At 55.9% G+C, this 20325-nt stretch overlaps 1 protein-coding gene across 4 annotated transcripts; it reads right to left on the bottom strand.

The window, feature by feature from the left end:
- Positions 1-50: 50 nt before the first annotated feature.
- Positions 51-19133, bottom strand: Caskin1 (CASK interacting protein 1). Of its 4 annotated transcripts, none has more exons than XM_013121694.3 (20): positions 18744-19133; positions 12035-12167; positions 11831-11928; positions 11497-11642; positions 11319-11414; positions 11079-11209; positions 9601-9709; positions 9404-9512; positions 9226-9320; positions 8960-9077; positions 7897-7998; positions 7716-7804; positions 7551-7635; positions 7368-7465; positions 6488-6598; positions 6296-6397; positions 4797-4935; positions 2713-4716; positions 1809-2223; positions 51-1625 (listed from the first exon to the last, which is right to left on the bottom strand). In XM_013121694.3, the coding sequence occupies exons 2-20, from the start codon at positions 12106-12108 to the stop codon at positions 1526-1528; spliced, it is 4221 nt and encodes a 1406-aa protein (XP_012977148.1). In that variant the 5' UTR covers positions 12109-12167; positions 18744-19133; the 3' UTR covers positions 51-1525. The 4 variants fall into 4 exon arrangements, with proteins under 4 accessions (XP_012977148.1, XP_005081672.1, XP_040604175.1 ...); XM_005081615.4 differs by having other exon boundaries at positions 12035-12086; XM_040748241.1 differs by lacking the exon at positions 18744-19133 and adding an exon at positions 12568-12595 and having other exon boundaries at positions 12035-12086.
- Between the last annotated feature and the right edge of the window lie 1192 nt (positions 19134-20325).

The following is a 20325-nucleotide window of genomic DNA, read 5'->3' as shown; positions in this document are numbered from 1 at the left end:
GAGCTTTGTTTTTCCCGCCACACATGCCCCCAAAGAGTGAGCCAGGCAGCTCTGTTTTCTGCTGTTTATTGACAGCTGACAGCAGCTCTCTGTCCAGACCCACCCTCCCCACTTCCTAGAGCCCTAGCCTGGGCTACCTGTACAGAGGCTGATAATGGCCAGCATGTTTACTGATAAGGAAGCGCCAGGAATGACAGCTGGAAGGGGCCCTGTGTCCACATTACCTTAATTGGCCCCCTCCACCAGCCTATACCACAGTTACAGTTTTGGCAAGTTATTTTTTGTTTTTTTTTGTGTTTTTTTTTAAGAAATGTCAATGTTATGCCCAACACTTGTGGATCAGCAAACACGAAAGAGGAGACCAGTCAGTATTTTTGTGGGGAGGAAAAGAGGGTGAGAAGTACTACACAACACAGCCTCAGACCATGAGCAGAGCTGTCCATGGGATTCAAGATGGGTAGGTTGGCTGCCTGTACAAGGCTGCCTTGGGAGAGGCGGGCAGACACAACCTTGAATACACATCTGCCCACAGTATGGCATGCATGCCCTTGCACTCACGCCCACGTTCACGCAGGGCTCACGCTGGGTGTACCCTCACACTAGCACCCCAAGGGCATGGTCACACCCAGAAGGAAGAAGCCCTCCCCACTGTGTATGGGGTATGGAGAGGAACAGGTGAGAGCAAGGCACATCCTTCAAGTTCTTCAGACTCTCAGAAGCTAGAAGACTGGAGGAGAGGCCCTGGGCAGAGCCGCCCCTCCAGACTGTGCCTCCCAGGTGTGTGTGCTCGTGATCAAGGGCAAGGCCATTCCTGGATGAAAGAAGAGAAGGGCAGACAGGTGGCCTCAGCTCCTGACAGCTTTAGCATCCAGCTGGACATGTGTCCTTTCTGTTGGTAAATGGTTTCTATAGAATCAATAATATTTCTTCTCTTTAAATATATATTTGTTAAAGTTATCTTTTTGTTTCTCTGGGGAAATCTGCCTCGGCTCATTCCCAATAAATTAATACTCTTGATAGCTTATATTCTGGGGTGCAGTGGGGCAAGCCCAACCTTGGCCCCCTGTCCCTTGTGCTGTGCCAGAGCGGCTGGCAGAGGTTCCCCAATGGGCAGTTCTGTGCTGGGCATAAGCCTGTGCTCTGCCACAGATTGGGGAGAGGGCCACAGTGGCCACCCCCCTCATCTTCCCTTGGTGCTCAGTCTGCCTAGGGCAAGGGAGGAACAGCCCTCTGAAAGCAGAGCAAAACCTGCAAGGGTAGGGCCCAGCAGTTGTTGCACAGGGAACAGCAGACAGGAATGGGCACCAGCGGACAGCACATCTGCCCAAAGCCCTTGGAGCATCCCCCACCCCCATGCCAGGAAGCTGACAACTGACCCGGGCCAGGAATGGGAGTTGTGCTTGTGCAGAGCTGGGCTGCCCCGCCCACTCGGCTCCCGCCCACCACTTGGAGGTGCCCGCCCTGAGGTAAAGGTCAAAGTGCGGGCCAGAGCTGCGAGTACGATGGGCCCATGTGGGTGGCCGTCTCACTCCAGCATGGCGTCCAGCTGGTCGGCCAGGTCGTCGAACATGCTGCCGATGTCTTCCAGGATGCTGCCAGTGCTCTTCTCCTCGATGGAGGAGGGGCTAAGAGTGGGCATGCATCAGTGGGGTGGGGCAGCACAGGCCCCCTTACTCTAGGTTAGGTGGCTCCACAGCAACCCACTCTTAAACCCGGTTGGATGGCTCCGCCTATCCCTACCAATCCACCCACAAGAGCCACGCCCTGTGCTGGACCAGAACGACCCATACCAGGCCCCGGGTACTTACCGAGGGCCTTGCCCATCTTCCTGCCGGATCTTCTCCTCCACTGCCTGCAATGCTGCAGCCAAACACGCACTAGTCTCCTCCAGCTTCTGCCGAGCACTGTCCCCGGGAGAAGCACAGTCTGTAGCTACTGGGGGTCCGGAAGCCACCGAAGCGGCAGCGCGAGGGGGCTTGGCGGGTACGTGCAGCGCAGGTGTCCCTGGGGAAGGGGGCTTGGCGGGGCTGGCACTCTGCGAGGGCGGGGAGCTGGCCGGCTTGACAAGGGCTGCTGGCGGCTGGCGTGCCGGCGAGGGCACAGGCGAGGTGGTGGCGCTGCTGGACTGTAGTCCCGCCACAGCCTTAGCTGGCTTGGGGGCTGTGGGTGGCGGCGGAGGCTTGGGGGACACAGGCGGTGGCGTGCCATGGGCACGCTTTACTTCTGCAGGAAAGAGGACAACGCTGGTACCCACGGAATAAAAGCATCCCTCCATCTAGCAGGACAGATGCTGTACTCGGCCCTATTCTCACCGCAGCCGCTAGGGTATGCACTTCCCTAGCATGTCATGCTTCCTAAACTCCTTGAGATGTGGCCTGAAGTCTCCAGCCACAATGGTTGTCTCAGCACCTTTGCACTGCTGTCCTCTCTGGAGAGCCGCCCTCTCCTGTATCAGGGGACTCCAGCTGGGTCTCCCTGCATCTGTGCCACTACTCTGGGTCTTCTGCACCTCCCTCATGAACAGAGGCTTGTCCACTATAGGGGGGAGAGTTGTCCCACAGCGGATAGATAGGAGATCTGTAGACAGTCTTATCCTACACCACATGGGATTCATCAAACCCAGAAGGGGAAATCAGACTATGAGATAGGGTAGCAGGCAAGGGGTCTGTCCTGAGATCCTGTGTTCTTTCTTAGCTGGCTCTCTGTACCTACCTGGGCTGCCAGGGCCTGGCAGTGGCACCTTCTTGGAGGCAGGTGTAGGTGAGCCCTGGATCTTAGTCACAGGCTGAGCCAGGATGGGCTTGGGAGAGACAGGTGGCTTCACAGGCTTCCGGGCATTGCCATCAGGCAGGGGCAGTGGAGGCAGCTGCATGAGGTCAGCAGGCGGGGGCTCGGCAGGTGGAGGAGGAGGGGGCAGCTCTGGGGGCCCAGCCTGTTCTGAGGCTGGCCGTCGGCGAACGGTGGCTGTGCCATTCTGATACACAGACAGTGGTGGGTGTGGTTCAGGCCCAGTGTCACGATCTTTAGCCTTAGGCCTGCGCTTGACTGTGTCGGATTCTGTCAGGATGAACTTGACATTTTCTTGCTGGCTCTGTTTGGCCCGGATGCGCCTCTTGAGTGTGGCACTGGCCTCTACCCGGGCAAGGGGAGGGCCCTCCACACTTGCCTCCCCCTTGGCTGGACCTCGAGGCCGCTGTCGGGCTGTGCCGTCCTCCATAAAATGACTCTGCTCAGCTGGTTCCCCAGGTCCCCGGCGAGCAGCAGCCAAAAGTCCAGTGACTGGGCCACTGAGTGTGCGGCGCCGGTTCACCACTTCACCATCGGGCCCAATGGCCTCTTTGTGCTTCACAGAGGCCAACACAGTAGCTACCCGACCCGGTTCTGGACTGGCAGGCCGAGGGGTGGGGTGACCTTCAGGGGGCCTGCGGATAGCCCGCCCCCCGCCCCCAATGGAAGACAGCTCCAACATGGCTGCAATGCTCTTTACGCTGCCAGCACTGCCTGTGTCCACACTGCCTGTCAGATCACTAGCCCGCCGGCGCTGTGCCCGTACCCCCAGCCGGCCATCTTCTGTCTCAGCATCTGGAGGCGGCTCATCAGCTAAGTTGGCACTGGCCATGGCTGAGCTGGAGCGCTTGGGTGGAGGTGGCGGGGGCCCCTTCTTACGTGGCCGCACAGCAAAAGACTGACTGCGGTTAACATTCTTGTCAGTGCCAGCAGGAGCCCTCACTGAATGGCTCCTGCCCACGCGCCGCTGGACTGTGGCATAGGGTCCAGCAGCGGCGGGCACCAGCAGCTCATCCCGCTCCGGCTCGCTGTCAGATGCTGCATAGCGATTCAGGCTGTGGGCACGTTTCTTGGGTCGCCCAGGCTCCACATCAGCTTCTGGGGGCAGGCAGAGTGTGGGCACAGCTGCTGGAACTGGTGGGAGGGCAGGTCCTGAAGCAGCTGCTCCTGCCTCACCCTCAACTGGCTGGGGCAGCACATAGGCAAAGCCACGGTGTGTGGGTGACTGAGGCAGGGAACGGGGCGACATGGGTCGGTCTGCTGGTGGCAGAAGCTGTGGGGTGGGCTTCACCTTGGCTGTGGCTGGACCGTGAGGTCCTCCGAGAGCCTGAGGGGAACCTGGCTGAGCTTTGGTGGGTGTCTGTGGGGGTGTGAAGTGACTAGCCCCTGATGGAAGGACCTGCCGTGGCTTGCCAGGCACAGGAGGCACACTGGCCCTCTTGACGCTGTGGCCATGGCGGCCAGACCGCACCTCCTTGGGTGGTGTGCCAGGGGCTGGTCCCTCATCCAGCAGGTATTCCTGACTTCGTGACATAGGGCTGCCAGGCCCTTGGGGACCGTCACCCAGCAGCTCCTGAGAGCTGCTAATGTGCCGAGCCCGTCCACCCAGGCTGGACTCCTGTCGCAAGGTGGCCCTTGAAATAGGTGGCAGGTGGTTGGAGGACTTCTCAGCAGCAGCTGCACCTGCTTCGGCTGGGCCAGACAGGGCAGCCTGCAGCTCGCCACTGAGTTCACTGTCCTGGAAGGTGGTCATCTTAGGAGATTGGCAATCTGCTGCAGCAGGCTCAGATGGGGGTGGTGACTCAATAGCCATCATTTCAAGTGACTGGGGTGCCTTTCGGCGCAGGGGCCCCCCCTCATACTTGGAATATTCTGCCTTTTGCAGCTCTGCCAGTTTCCTCACAGCCAGCATCAGCTTCTTTTGGTGTCCTGAGTCAGGGATAGGGAAGAGGCTGGTCAGGAGGACCTGTAGGTACAGGCAGATATGGAGGGGCAGGCTAGAACCTTACCCAGCTTGGTGATGCCAATCTCCTGAAGATCCTCCCAAGTGATATCAGTGATGAAATCAATGTTCTCATAGCCGTTGTCCACCAGCACCTTGTAATACTGTGCCAGACCGATCATGGACAGCCACACGGCCAGGTTAGCCTATAGAGAGGGGGACAGAGAGGGGCAGCCCAAGCCGGCTGCTCACACCATGACCACCTACTTGGAACTATTAGAAGATGGGCCTGTTGGTCACAGACAGACAGAGGACAAACAGACAGGCCTGAAATGTCAGTATTGCAGACAGCCTAGGCACAGCCTTGGTAGGAACTGAGGCCAGCTCCTCAACATGCCAACCGTACACTAGGATACACACAGGTTAACACATGCAAACATACTTGGGAGACCTATCATCTGGACACAGTTTCAGGTACAATAAAGTGCTTCTTTGCCTAATCAGGTGGCCACAGGCATTGTCCTGAGGAGACGCACCCATACACCAGACACAGATACACACACACAATGCCACATAAGATACATGTACACACACTGCACACCCTGCATGCTGCTGCCAGCTATACAAAACACAGGCACTCTCTCTTGATCACCCTGACAGTGCTTCCCACCCACAGCAGATGCATGGTCACGCACCTGTTACACATTCACCACACAGCCGTACCAGGAATGTGCAGATATGCAGTGTCCACCAAGAACTGCCCAATCGTCCCAAGCTCCCAGCTGATGCCACTCTTGCACCCACACTCAGCACCTTCAGTCATGCAGGTGACAGAGTGAGGCGAGGTCCATGAGACCCAAATGTGCTCCTGGGAGGATCCCTGAGCTGCTGACTGAACAGCAGGTGGGTAGATGAGTGCAGCCCTGCCTGCCGACAGATCCAGGGCCCTGAGAGGGCGGGCCTTGCACAGCCAGCAACACCTCTCCCGTGGACAGATGGGAGAGCAGAGCTAGCGTGCAACCCAAAGGGCCAGTATCAGCCCAGAAGCCCATATATAGGCATCTCCGCATAAGAGCAAAGGCCACTGTGTGCAGAAGCCATTAGAGGAGGGCTGTCAGCCATCAGCACACGCCAGCACATGCGGTGGGACCCGTGTGCATGCATGTGGCAAGCATGTTCGACAGCAGCCCATCTGCAGTCCACATGAGTAAAAGACAGTGCTATTGGGGTGCTTGCCATGAATTGAGAAGGCATACATCCTCCTGGCTTCAGGTTCCCCTCACAGCCCCTAGTCTTAGCCATGAGCCTCCCTAGGGAGTTTGCCCCCATAATGGACAAAGAGGCTCCAAACAGCTCCCTGCTAGTAGGCTACCTCACGATCCTCCTGCCTCAGCCTCCCCGAGTGCTGAATCCCTGTACCACCAGGCCTGGTTCCATCTCAACTCCACTTCCTAGGACGCCAGAAGGCAGATGAGGGTTATAGCCAGGGAGGCAGCCTGTCTGTCTGTCTGTCTGTCCATCTGCCTGTCGGTCCTGGCTCGGCCACCAGGGCACAAGGAGCCTTACGGGTTTGTGTTCAGGCAGCCAGTCAGGAATGTTCAGGCCGCTGATCTCTGCTGTGATCTTCTTACGATGGCCTGGCTTGGTAACACCAATGGCTGTGAGGTCCTAGGCAAAGAGGAGGCCCATTAACTAGCAGGTAGATGGAATCTGCCTTTTGAAAGGGAAGCAATTGGCAACAAGCCCATAGCAGCTCACCTCGGGGGTCATACGACTGATGGTGGGCAGGTCATAGCCAGCACTGGTGAAGTTGGGGGCATAGAGCTGTAGCTGGAATGTGGCAAGCCACTGACTGACCACCTCAGCACTCTGCAAGACACAAGGCACCAACTGCAGCCTGTCCACTACCGGGCTGTGCCCCAACCTCCACTGTGCCTCCTTCTCTGCTTGGTTCACGGCCAAAGTGCTGGGTCCGCCGTTGTGTCCACTGCACCAGTACTCCGTGATCTGTCATCCTGGATACAGCATCTGCAGCCCTCCAGCCTTCTTCTGTGAGCTCCACCAGGAAGGTCCTGCTGAGTCTGTGCCATGGCCTCCCCCCACCCCGTGTCTGCACCAAAGATACCCATACCACCTCAGAGATGCAGATGTGGTCCCATAGGAGGGGACTCTGGGGGAAGGGCTTCAGGTAGGGCTGCTCCCTGGAAGGTGGGCTCTGTGCCCTAGTCAGAAGTCCCTCGCCTCCTCTGCTGTGTGGAATTCAGCCGTCAGATCATGCCTCACACCCACACAGGTGCATACACACACGAGCCACTGCACCCACGTACCCATTATGTGTCTCACATCCATCTCCTTCCATCTGTGCAACCACACACATGTATGCCCAGCTCATAACTGACCATTCCACATCCACACAACACCCTGCATACTTCTACAAGTGTGCACACACTAGCTCACAGCCTACACGATAGACAACACCTGTACACTTGTGTGTGCGTGCACATATGACACAGAGACAGACAGAAGGACAGAGTCTGGTCTGTCAAGGCCTGCAGAAACTGCTGTGGCCAGGTATGCCTGTCAGACTGTTAGCCCCATCCCTCCCAAGTCCAGGCCTGGAGCTGACCAGGCCCTGTACCTTGCCCTCTGAGGCTGAGGCAGATTCCAGCTTCTTGGGAGGCTGCTCCCCATATACTTGCCCAGCATGGGCTGCTGGAGGCTGGGACCGAGCAGCACCTGGTGATGAAACGGAATGCAAGGACAAGGGCTATATAGGGGCCACCTGCCTGCCAGACTAGCATAGCTGGGTCCTTGCTCTTACCTGTAGAGCCCTCTGGAGGCTTGACGGGGCTATCTCCTGGGCTGGAATCAGAGGCTGACTTCTGAGAAAGCACTGTTGCCAGGAGCTGGAACCCAGAAAGGCCACTTGCTATCACTGCTCCAGGTCTGACCAGCCCAACCTGACCAGCCCTCCCTGGTCACTCACCTTCACTCCTTCAGAGCCTGCATGCAGGGCATGGCCCCCACCACTTCTGCCCCCAGCCACATTGCTCAAGCTGCCACTGCGATCTCCACCTGCCAGGACAGAGATCATGAAGTATGCTGGCCCCGTAGAGGAATCCAGCAGCAAAACTACTGCTCCAGTGCTCTGGAGGGCCCTGGCCTACCTGCAAAAGGCTTCCTCAGTACCCAGATCTCCTCCGAGGGTGCAGAGGGCCCCAAGGAGCCACTTCCCTGGGGTGGGCTTGGCTCACTGCCTGTTCGGGAACCTGCAGGCCAGACACAGTCTTCCTGAACCCTGGGTAGCCCAGGCACAGTCATACACAGAAAGGAAGCAGTATAGAGGTCATTCCACCTCCTTCTGCCTTGCTATCTCCAGTAACCTGAGAGACCCTGAATGCCTGAGACCAGGTCAGAGCAGCAGAGACCCGGGGTCCTATAGGCAAAGGGGCTGTGGATAACTGAAGGCTTGACTTGCTCTGTGCTAAGGGACAGGTAAGGAGCCACGCAATGGCCTGAGACCAAATCTATCCTAGGAACCAGAAGACCACAGGCTCTACCAAGCTGGCCTCCTCACCATAGAGGTGCTGAGATCCTGCCCCACTGTCCTTGCACGTATGCTTCGTGTTGCCCGGACTGTGTTGCTCATGACCCAGCCTCTACCATCCTTCAGAGCCTCCTCTGGTCTCACTGACGAAGGTGAGCCTTGCTTCGCTTTCTCTGTGAGATGGTTTGTTCAGTGGTTGGTTCTTCTCCTGTGTTAACGTTAATGATCCCTGCTCCTTTCCACCTCAGGACTAGACCACTGTCTGTTCTGACCCTGTGTGTTTAGTGGCTACCTAAGAATTGGTGGCACATGCCTTTAATTCCAACTCAGGAGGCAGTCAGTGGCAGGTGAATCTGAATTTGAGGACAACCTGATCTACAAAGCAAGTTCCAGGACAGCCACGGCTATACAGAGAAACCCTGTCTCAAGATACACACACTCGCACACTCATACACTCATACACACACACACACACACACACACACACACACACACACACACACAAAAGGCGGTGGGCAAAATGCAGGCATGCACATGGTACTCGGCTGAGAGGGGCCAGAAGGAGGGGTTACTGGATGCCAGTCTGACTCTGCCACCAACTGAAGTATACTTCTTTCCAGTTCCCAATCTCAGGCTGACTGACCCTTGATTGCTTCCCTCCAGGGGGTAGGGAGTGAACCTACCTGCTCGTTTGACAATAGCCTCGCCCAGGGAGGATGGAAAGTAGCCCACCCTGTCATTGCCTGTCCGGTTGTCATGGATACAGCCTTTCCACCGGCCATCTGGATGCTGTTCAAGTACCTGACCAAACAAATGAGGTGTGTTCAGGGAGACACCTCCTCAGGTGAGGCCTGCTGCCCTGCACCCTCCCCCAACTGCTGCAGGATGATGGTCAAAGCATGCCAGAGTCCCTCGCATCCCCGCCACAGCACCTAGGAACTGTCCTTACCGTGATAATGTCCCCAGCCTTCACATTGAGACTGGTCAGGTCATAATTGTTACAGTAATCCTTGGTCGCCCGGACCTGCAGAGCTGCTGAGGCCTCTGGAGATACAGGGAGTAGATCCCCAGTCCTGGGAGCTGCCCTCCCTGGCCCTATCCCAGCCCTCAGCCTCACCCAGGCCCACCTCGAAGCAGTTGCTTGATCTCCTTGCTGGCCTGGGATGTAGTAAACTGGTGTACAATGTCCAGTGCTGTCTGGCTGTAGGTATTCCTCACCTGGGCATTGATCCCACTCTGCATACACCAAAGGTCTTGTCAGGGGTTCCCATGCCCCCCACTTGGTCCCAACATTCCTTTCTGTGTCCTGGGTCACCAGACTCACATCCAACAGCAGCCGAACCACTTCTGTCTTCCCACAGAGTGCAGCCTCATGGAGGGCCGTGCCAGACTTGGTCTGGCGGTTAATGTCAATGCCAGCCTGAAGAAGGAGTCTAGTGCAAAGGCAGAGAGAGCAGGCAAGGCCCTTTAGCCGAAGCCCCTCCCCTCAGTACCCTCAAACCAGACATTGGTTCTAACTAACTGTCTGGGCTGGATGGCAAGTCTCCCCGCCCTTGTGTAATGATATGATGTCCAGTATTTCTGACACTTTGTAGCAGGCCTGTCCACAACTGAATTTTCACAGCTGTTAGCTGAAGCTTGGGGAAGTTAAATGCGGCTACAAGATTTCAGCAGTCAAGGCCAAGACTGAGGAGGTACAGAAGCATCTTCCCCAGCCACTCTGGTCTTTCCTTTCTCTGGGCACACTCAGGTGACCACAGCTCTGCACCTCCCTTCAGGTATCATGTGTGTACGTGCATGCATGCATGCGTGTGTGCGTATGTGCATGCATGCGTGGGTGTGTTTGCTAGGGATCGAACCTAGGGCCTCATGCATGCTAGGCAAGCACTCCACCAGAGCTATAGTCCCGCCACTTTTTGGTGTCCATACATGTCCACTTGTAATGTGCAAGCGTATGAGTGCACATTCACACGTGTGCACATGTGTGTAGAGACCAGAGATTGATGCTGGGTGTCCCCAATCACTCTTCATCCTTTAAAGTTTTTTTTAAATTTATATGTATGTGTGCATGTATCTGCAAATGAGTATGTGCAAGTGCGTGAGTGCGTGCTTGTGAGTGTAGCGGGGTTCCCTGGAGCTGGACTTAAAGGTTGTAAGCTGCCCAAAATTGGGTATTCTGGAGGAGTAGCAAGTCTCTTAACTGCTGAACTATCTCTCTAGTCCCTCCACCTTATTGTTGGAGACAGGATCTTTCACAGAAACCTGAGCTCTCTGGTTCAGCTACACTGGCTGACCAGCAAAAGCCTGAGAGATCCTCTTGTCTCTCCCTCCCCAGTAATGAGATTATAGGCATGGGATGTCATGTCTGGCTTTTACATGGAAAACTCAAGTCTTCGCGATTGCATGACAAGCACCTTACTGTAGAGCCACCTCACCAGCATAGCAACCCCCATTTAGACAGAGTCTCATGAAGCTCAAGCTGCCAACAAACTCATTATGTAGCAGAGGATGACCCTGAACCTTGGATCTTTCTGGCTCCACCCCCCACCTTAGTGCTGGGATTAGAGATATGCACCTGACTCAAGGCCTTTATTTTTCATTTTTAGGCAGGATGTTGCTATGTTGCCTAGGTTAGCTTTGAACTCTCTATCCTCCTGCCTCAGGTGACGGGCATGACAGACCTGTGCCACCATCCTGGAGGCTCCGTTCTTATTCCCAAGCCAAGAACAGGAGTCTTGTGCCCCTGGATACCGCTATGCCCCAGAGGCCTGAGGCTGGCCCCATTCCTGTTCCTGGCTGTACCTGATGATGTCGATGTGGCCATTCTTGGCTGCCAGGTGCAGGGGGCTGGTGCCGTTGGGGTCAGTGGTGTCCCCTGGTCGGGGCTCCAGCAAGGCTGCACACATGTTGCTACTTAGTAGCAGCTGGACCACCTTGAAGGAAGGATCAGGGTAGGGTGGCACTGGCTTGGAACTGTCCCTGGCCCCACCACAAAGTGAGGACAGGCAGGAAGTGCCCCACCCATCTCTGGGGGAAACTTACCCCTACTCGGCCGAACTCACAGGCCAGGTCCAGAGGTGTCTTTCCAGAGTTGTCTACCATGCAAGGGTTGGACTGATGCTGCAATAGCATCTCTGACTGCAGGACAAGGGTCTGGTTATCCCTGGGACTACCCAACCCTCTGCCTGACTGCCCACCCAGACTCCCCATGAGGCCTCACCACATCGTAGTGACCATGCTGGGCAGCCAAATGCAGGGGTATGTGGCCCTCGTCGGATGGGACATTTACTGCTGAGCCTGCCTTCAGCACCAGCTTCATGGGCTCCTTCCGGCCCTGCCAGGCTGCATAGTGCAATGGCCGCATGCCTGGGGACAGGTATAGTTCGTTGGGAACTAAGTCCTGACCCTGAATCCAACCCTCACTAAGAATATGTCACCATCTCCAAGGTTCTGTCTTAACCCAGTTGGATACCTTAGGCTGAAGGCTGCCAGGATTCTCTACCTTTGGTCTTGTCCCCTGCCCTTGGCTTCAACGCCCCCCAGACCAGGCTTGCCTTTGTTGTCCTTGATGTCTACAGCAGCCTGAGCCTCCAGCAGAAGAGAGATCAATTCTGTGTTGCCATTCAGGGCAGCATGGTGCAGAGCTGAGAAGCTGGGTAGATGAAGGACAGGTCTAGGAGTGAAGCCAATGCCCAGCCGTCCCTGGGGCCCACCTACACTTGGGATCCATGCTGCTACTGCCCAAACTGATAACTCACCCGTCTGGGTCCTGGAAGTTGACATTGATCTTCTTGGTAGAGCCCAGGAGCTCTGTGGAGGGAGGGAGACCCATTGAGGACAGGTGGTCCAGACCCTCTTAAGAGCAGGGAAGGGTGGTAGTGATCTGCCTGCCTGTTGAAGCAAGGTCTTAGTCTATAGTCATGCATCCAGCTCAGCAGGGACTCAGCTCTAGGTGCTCAACCAATCCACATCTGGGAATGCGAGGTCAGACCATGCACACACATGTGCACATGCACCCCTCCCTTGGGACGCTGGCTCAGCACCTGCCATTGGTGGGAGGGAGAGAGCCGGCCCCATCTGTCTCTCAGAAGGACCCAGATGGGACCGGGGGTGGTTGAGGAGGCTGGAACACCCGGAAATGGGGTATTTCTGGGGGAAAGGACTACATCTTCAAGTCCTCTGCTGCCAGCTCTGGCTGACATGTGGATAAACCCCACAGCCCTGCAAGGAGAGGGAGAGGTTGGCTTGTGGGCAAGGGCCTCCAGGTGACCCATGCCAATGGCCACCTTACCCACAAAAGCCATGTTCAGACTCCATGTTCAGACTGACTAGAGCACCAGGGTGCATCCTGTGTTCTCCCTCACCATGGCCTTCTCTAGAGCTTTCAGAAGAGGGAGCCCACCAAAGCCATCCCAGTGGGCCCTTGTCCACCGGACTCTTGCCAACCCCCTGCCTGTCTGGGCCATGGTTATATAACCCATTTGTGGGTCAGTCACTCTGTGAGGGGAGGGGGCTAGAAGGACAGAAGCCCCTTTGTCCAGGCTCAGGACAGGGGCGGGGGTGGCGGACGGGGACCCAAAGGCAGGGGAGCCAAGAGAGTAGAGTCACAGTGGGCTGGCTGTAGGGCTCAGCTTGGATTGGCTCAGCCTCAGTCACTGGGCACAGCATGTGGGTCTCTTGACAATCCCTGAAGCCCAGGAAGCCAGCTGCACCTAAATTTGAATCTTTGTTCTGACACTTCCTATCCCTGTGGCCTTGGCCACTTGTCTCTTCCCTGAGATAGAGAAGGTGGTATCACCTGAGCGGGTGAGACAGGGAGTATTACTTGAACACTAGGCCCTACTAACACCAGCTGAGCAGGCCCCCCCCATATTGCAGTCTCTCCTGGCTAGAGTGAAGGTACTGCCACCTACTGGTTGCTCCCATGTTCTCAGATACTACTGGTAGCAGTTCATCAACTGTATACCATTTGCCCAGTGGTCAGCCAGACCAAGCCTTGGCATCAAGAGTCAGCCCCGGGAGCCAGTTGTAGTGGCACATGCCTTTCTTTAAGCGCTTGGGAGGCAGAATCAAGCGGATCCCTGTGAGTTTGAGGCCAACATGGTCTACAGAGTGAGTTCTTGGACAGCCAGAGCCACATAGTGAGATCCTGTCTCCAAAAGTAAAAAAATAAAAAATAAAAAAAAGAGTCAACCCTGGGGGTCTTTCTCATGGACTTAAGTCGTGTTCTCAGGCAAATCCCCCTGACTCTACCTGGAGATACACTCAAAACACATCCAGGTTCCATGCTTTTCACCATGCCATGGTTGTCACCATGGGTCTGACTGGCACTTTAGGCAGGAGCCCCGTCGTTGCATTTCCATTACTGTCACCACTGACTCCTTGCACCCCTTGGTTTGTTCTTTGCACAAATAAGTCAGAGCACTGTTAAAATGCAGGTCACAGCCAAACATAGCGGCATACGCTTTTAATCTCAGCACTCAGGAGATAAAGAGAGGAGAATCAAGAGTTCAAGGCCAAACTTGACTACACAGTAAGTTTTAGGCTGACATGGGCTATGTAAGACGCTGTAACAAGAAAGGGAAAAAGGGAGAAGGGAAAGCAGGCAAAACAAAACTTCCAAACCCACAAGTTACAGCCAGATAGATGTACTTCGTGTGCCTGTCACCGCAGCACTTTGGCGGGGACGGGCAGAAGGGTTCCGAGTTCCAGCTAACCTGGAGCTGCAGATGAGATCATGTCTCAAAAAAAGAAAAAAAGAAAACAAACTCTGGGGTGTGGGGTCACACCAGTGAGATGGCTCACTAGGTAAAGGTGCTTGCCAGCAAGGCTAACAACTTGAATTCAGCCTCGAAACCCACCTGGCATAGAATGAAAATTGATTCATGCAAACTGTCCTATGACAAATGATGACAAATGCACCATGGGACACGCATGCACACATAAATAAATAGTACATACATACAAACATGAATGCTTTTTAAAAAACAAAAACAAAAAAGGAGCCAGATATGATGGTACCTGCCTTTAATCCCAGTACGTGGGAGCAAGGGCAGCTGGAGCTCTGCAAGTCTAGCCTGGTCCAGTGAGACAGTGAGCCCCTGTCTCAAAGCAAAACCCCACAAACAAATGACCACCAAAGTGGGAAACAACAGCACAGACCTCCTGGAAACCCTCCAGTGCTATTTCCCTGGGGTGGAGGCTGAGGCTGCAGTGTCTCACGTGACTGGGCCCTTGGTTTTGCTCTGACCTCCTCTTCCCTCTCCTCTGTTCTCATCATCCCTGCTACAGCTGCACAGCCTCCTTGATTATAGGCCACCATGGCCACAGGACCTTTGCACAACACCCTCCTTCACACACTTCAGGGCTGTTCAGATGCAGTCTATTCTCCAAGGTCTTGCACCCAGAATTCTGCCCTTCCCTTCCTGGATTAGTTGTGTTTTTCTCCCTAGCCCTCTTCACCACTGTTTCCTTCACGGTTTTGGTGGCTAAACAATTGCCATCTCCGTCCTACATGCTGTCTGTCCACCTTCAGGGCCAGCTGCATGGGTAGGTGACCTGTGCAGTTACTCAGAAAGGTACCCTATTTAAATACTTGGATTTCAGATAAGGGTCCTACATTATCATCTTACACAAGGCCCTGAAAACTACATTGACTGGAACTGATGCAGCCCCTGCTATGAATTGATGTCATAGCCTCCCGGGCCATGCTCAAGACCCTTTACCCCATTCTTCTCAACTGTAGTGCAGTCAGGTCTCAGAGTCTCCGAGGCGTCCCAAATTCCTGTTCTCCCTCCACCATGGGGCTTCCAGGCAGCTACAGAGTCAGGCTTAGGGAATGGAAGCCCCAGGCAAGCTGCTCCGAGGTCAGAGAAGCAGAAGCCAATGTTTTAGAGGGGTATAGAGGTCAAGACTCAAAAGACTCAAGGGAGGAGGGAGGGCTCCATCCAGAATGGGACTGCCATCAGGGCGTAATGTTGTACACCTTTAATTCTAGCACTTAGGAAGCAGAAGTAGATAGATCTCTGTGAGTTCAAGGCTAGCTTGATCTTGATCTATGTAGCCAGCTAGCCAGTCAAGATTACACAGTGAGAGTGTTTCAAAAGAAAGTTAGTTAATTTTTTTTTTGTTTTTTTTGTTTTTTCGGTTTTTCGAGACAGGGTTTCTCTGTGGCTTTGGAGGCTGTCCCTGAACTCACTCTGTAGACCAGGCTGGCCTCGAACTCACAGAGATCCGCCTGCCTCTGCCTCCCGAGTGCTGGGATTAAAGGCGTGCGCCACCAACGCCCGGCTGAAAGTTAGTTAATTTTATTTAAAAAAAAAAAAAACAAGGAGGGGGAACTGCTCCCCTTGTGGGGAGGGTTACCTTCCCAAGGACACAAACTCACAGTCCCATAGGGAGGGGAGTAGTGTAAACTGCTTGGAAGGCAGTTTGAGGCCTCAGGGCATCCCCAGTGCCTGCCAGAGATACAGAAGAAGGTATAGGGCTGGGGTGGCCATCAAACAGCAGGACAGGCTCTCAGAAAGAATGAGGAGCAAAAGGCAGCTGGAGGAGGCCTGGGAACTGAGGAGGGGGCAAGTGGTGACCAAGCTGACAGCCTCAGGAGCCCCTTTCACTTTTTGTTTGTTTTGGTTTTTGAGACAAGGTTTCTCTGTATTGTTTTGGAGGCTGTCCTGGAACTCACTCTGTAGACCAGGCCGGCCTCAAACTCACAGAGATCCGCCTGCCTCTGCCCCCACCTCCACCCCCAGTGCTAGGATTAAAGGTGTGGGCACTGCCCTGCCCCTTTCCCTTTTAATAGGTGTCTGCACTGGTACAGAACATGGCATGGGATGTGGCTTCCTGGCAGAGAGCTTACTTAGCATTCATGAAGCCCTGGATTCCATCCCAGGTGCCACACACAAACACAAATAGTGCACAAACCTTGCCCCTGTTTCTTGTGACCCCAGACCTCAAGTTGCTCTCCAGAGACCAGCCTGAGGCCAGATCCACACCTGGGCTGGAAGGATTTTTTTTAAAAAACACATATCTCGCTGGGCGGTGGTGCCGCATGCATTTAATCCCAGCACTTGGGAGGCAGAGGCAGGTGGATCTCTGTGAGTTCGAGACCAGGCCTGGTCTACCGAGTGAGTTCCAGGACAGGCTCCAAAACAATACAGAGAAACCCTGTCTCGAGAAAAAACAAAAAAACAAGAAAACACATATCTCACTATGCTACCTTGGTTAGCCTGGAACTCACTATGTAGATGAGTGTGGCCTAGAACTCACAGAGAATCTCCTGACTTGGTCTCCAAAGTACTGGGATTAAAGGCATGTGCCACACACCCTGCCAGAAGGGAATTCTTAGTGGGCCAAGGAGAGGGGTCGAGGGGCAGGCTCTGGGAATTCCTACTGGTGTCCTCAGCCTGCCTTGGGGAGGGAGGCTATGCCACAAAACTAGACAGGACCCCTTCTCAGTAGCGGGACAGCCCTTACCAACATTTTCCCTGCAAAGCTGTCTCTTTTTCCCTCAAGGACAGTGCTGCATGTGCATGCATGTGCAGGCTCCCTTGGAGGTGAGGTGAGGTGAGGGTGGGGCTAACAGAGCCATGGGCTGGGGGGAAGAGCTGAGCACCCAAAAAGGCTCAAGACCAAAACTGTGGGAAAGTCTCCAGGCTGGGTTGGGGACACTCCCTTTTTGTTTCATTTTTGTTTATTGAGACAGGGTCTCTAGAACGGTAGACCAGGCTGGCCTTGAACTCACAGAGATCTGCCTGTCTCTGCCTCCCAAACACTAGAGGATCAAGGATGTGAGCCACTATGCCTGGCTGGTGTGTGAGGGAACACATTCTTGAGGATGCTTATGGACACCCCTCACCCTATGGCCCAAACTCCAGCTGTACTTTGCTAAATCAAAATACATCTTACTCCAAAGCAGGCCAGCGTTGCCATGACAACCGAGCTAATTCATGGAGGGATTCTCTGTCTGATTTATTACACCGCCCCTCTGACTCAGAGAGTACAGACATTAAGGGCCAAGACAGGTGCCTCTGCTGTCTCTGAGGCCACACCAGTCAGAGGCAGAGGTGGAGACCCAGGTACCTCTCACCTCCCCACAACAGCCAAATAAGGGAAGAGGAACCCCGTATTTGTGGTTCCCACTGGCTGGCAGCAGAAAAAAAGCCAGCACCATTAGCAATTACTGAAGTGTCTCCTCTTCATCAGTGACTTCTTACTGTTTTCATGATGTTGTGGGGTGACAGGGATCACAGCTATTCCATCCCACAGAAAAGGTCATTAAGGTCTAGAGAGTCAGTATGACCAAGGACACCAGGCCACTAGGTGGAAAGTGGTGCCTAACCCTCTTCCATCTGCCTCTCCCCAGAAGCTCTTCCACTCCACCTTGAGGTCCTAAAGCCAGCCCTAGTAAATGGAGCTTCCCAGCCAGACCATGCCCTGGAGCAAAGTGGCCATTCCAGACAGTCCAAGTCTCAGCAGCCCCCTGGAGAAATGGGATTCCCCTTCCCCCAGCTAATACACAGTCTCGGTGGTGGGTAGGGAGTGAAGGCACCCATGTCCCAAGTGCTGACCTACAGAGCCCGGTTCGTGTCTGCACAGGTGCCCTGACACACTGACACGGTCATACGTGCGCAGCTGCACACTCGGCGAGTTCACTCACCCCTCCATCCATCTCCAGAGGCCCCTAGGGAGGCTCCAGGATGAGCAGGGTTGAGAGCTGGAATCAAAGCTCCTAGCTCCCAGTCCTTCCTTCCCTGGACCCCAGGGCAAAAGCTAGGGATGTGTGCAAGCTCCTTTACTGATCCTTGGCCCCCTTTCCTAGCAGAGAAGCCAGGGATGACCAAGGTCTATAGAAACCTGCATAAGCAGTGAGTCCAGAGTTCTTATCCCCCAGGCTATCCCTGCCTGAAGCCCAGCCTGCCCCAGGGCTGGGCGACCTTGGGCCTCTGCTGCACTCCCTCATCAGTAAATGGCCCCCGCTGGCCATGCCTGGGCAGCCACACCCCCAGCGTGGTCCTGTCCCCCACCCCCCTTCACTGCAAAGCCTGTTATTAAACATAGGGTGGGGAGGAGAGGTCTGACAGAGATTGTTAGCCTCTGGGTCGCCCCTTACTGTAAGGGCCCCTCCCTCTCTCCACAGTGTGTCTTGGGGGGGAAGGGGGAATCTGCCTCGCCCTTAAAAAGCCCAAGTAGAAATCAGCAGCCCGCAGCCTGGGAAGGGAGGGGGTCCGAGAGAAGAGGTGATCGCCAGCGGCCTCAAGGGACCGTGGGTGCTGCAGGTGCCCGCAGGGGGCTGGGCGGAGGGTCGGGCGCTCGTTGCCGCCCCTCCTCCAGAGCTGGGGCGAGAAGGGGGGGGCGCGGACCAAGGGTCTGGGCGCTCCTGGCCCCGCCCCACCCCCGGAGACCCACAGCATCCCTTCCCCGCCCTGCACCCCGGCGGTGGGGGCCCCGCCCGCGCCCCGCACTCACTGGCCTTCCCCGGCCGCGGCCTCTGCAGCAGCCTCTGCGCGGTCCCCACGTCCTCCGCCTTCACCGCCTGCACCAGCTCCTGCTCCTTCCCCATGGCGCCGCCGGGCCCGCAGCGACGCGGCGCTCGGTGCTCTCGGCGGTTCAGACGCAGCGGCAGCCCCGCGTCTCCGATCGCATCCTTTCCAGCCCGCGCTGCCTGCGCCGCCCGCCGCCCGCCGCCCAGCGCCGTCCGCGGGTTCGGGTTCGGGCTCGGACTCGGGCTCGGGCTGGGGTTTCGGGCTCGGACTGGGGCTGGGGCTCCGACGCGGAGGGACGGATAGCGCGTCACGGGCGGGGGGCGGCCCGGGGGCGGGAGCCGGCGACGGTGGCGGGCACCCGGTGGCGCGCCGCGTCTGAGCCGCCTCCCGGACGCCTGGGTCCGCTCCCGCGGCCGCTGACCTCCGTCAGCCCGCGCCGGCCGCGCGCCCGGCTCCGAGGCTCCGCCCCCGCATTGGCCCTACCCCCTCCCGACGCCCCCTCCCCACGTTTGGGTGCGCGGGTCAGGCTAGGCCTCTGCGGACAGCGGGGTACCGAGGACGACCGCCGGGGACAGAGGACAGTGCGCCGGGGGGCGGAAGGGGGGCTGGCCACGGAGCACCGACACGGCGGCGACGCAAGGCTAAACCTAGGAGAGGTTTCTCGAGGCTGCGGGACCTGAGGGGGAGGGACTCGAGACAGTGGGCGGGCGGGGAGCCGGGCACCAGTGCCACCGGTGCCGGCCCTCCAGAGGCTGTCAGACATTTCTGGCCCGTGGATCCTGTGGGAGGTGTTGAGGGATTGCGAAGAGGAATCTCCCAATAATGAATTCGGTGTCAGGGATCCCGTACCCCCTCCCCCCCAACTACACCTTCTTCCCTGGCAGCCTCTGGCTTCTCTCTACAACAATGCAGGATGACAGTTCTCCTTCGAGGACAGCCTGGAAGGGAGCTTGACTTCGCCACTCTCAGTAATTCTGTGTTCACCAAGAAGGAAATTAGCCTCCCATCCTCCGCACCACCTAAGGCCCAGCCCTGCCCCGTACCATTCTATCCCAACCTAAACAATCTCCAGCCACAGGTTCCCAGTCAGGATCTTCCTGCTTGGCCAACACCTCAAGGGGTCTCACCTTTCTCCTGCCTGCCAGAGGCCTCTCCTTATCTTGCCTGCATCATTGTGAACACACATCAGTTGAGCTCCATATCTTGGCTGAGGTACTACTGCTGCCTCGGCTTCCTTATTTACAAGCAGGAGCAGAGCATCATCCCAACCCAGCAAGACAGTAGAGAGAATGCGCTGAGGATTCACATATGCACACCTGACACAATGTTCTTGTGGTTCTGGACCATGCAGCAGGTCCAGAAGGGCAGGGGAGAAGGGAGAAGCAGCAGGTACAAGGATTTCCGGGATCATGTAACTCTGATCATGGTAGAATCTCTCGTGAGGTTCAGGGAATGTGCCTGGGTCTTATATGTGCTATGCTCTCAGAATACAAAAATCCTTCCCTTCATCCTTTACAGTGACCAATTTGAGGTTACTCGAAGGGTCAGGTGCTGTGCTGCTCATC

This window comes from Mesocricetus auratus, unplaced genomic scaffold (genome assembly GCF_017639785.1).
Source record: "Mesocricetus auratus isolate SY011 unplaced genomic scaffold, BCM_Maur_2.0 Super-Scaffold_100007, whole genome shotgun sequence".
NCBI classification, from domain to species: Eukaryota; Metazoa; Chordata; class Mammalia; order Rodentia; family Cricetidae; genus Mesocricetus; species Mesocricetus auratus.
This window is presented reverse-complemented; position numbering and strand designations above follow the sequence as displayed.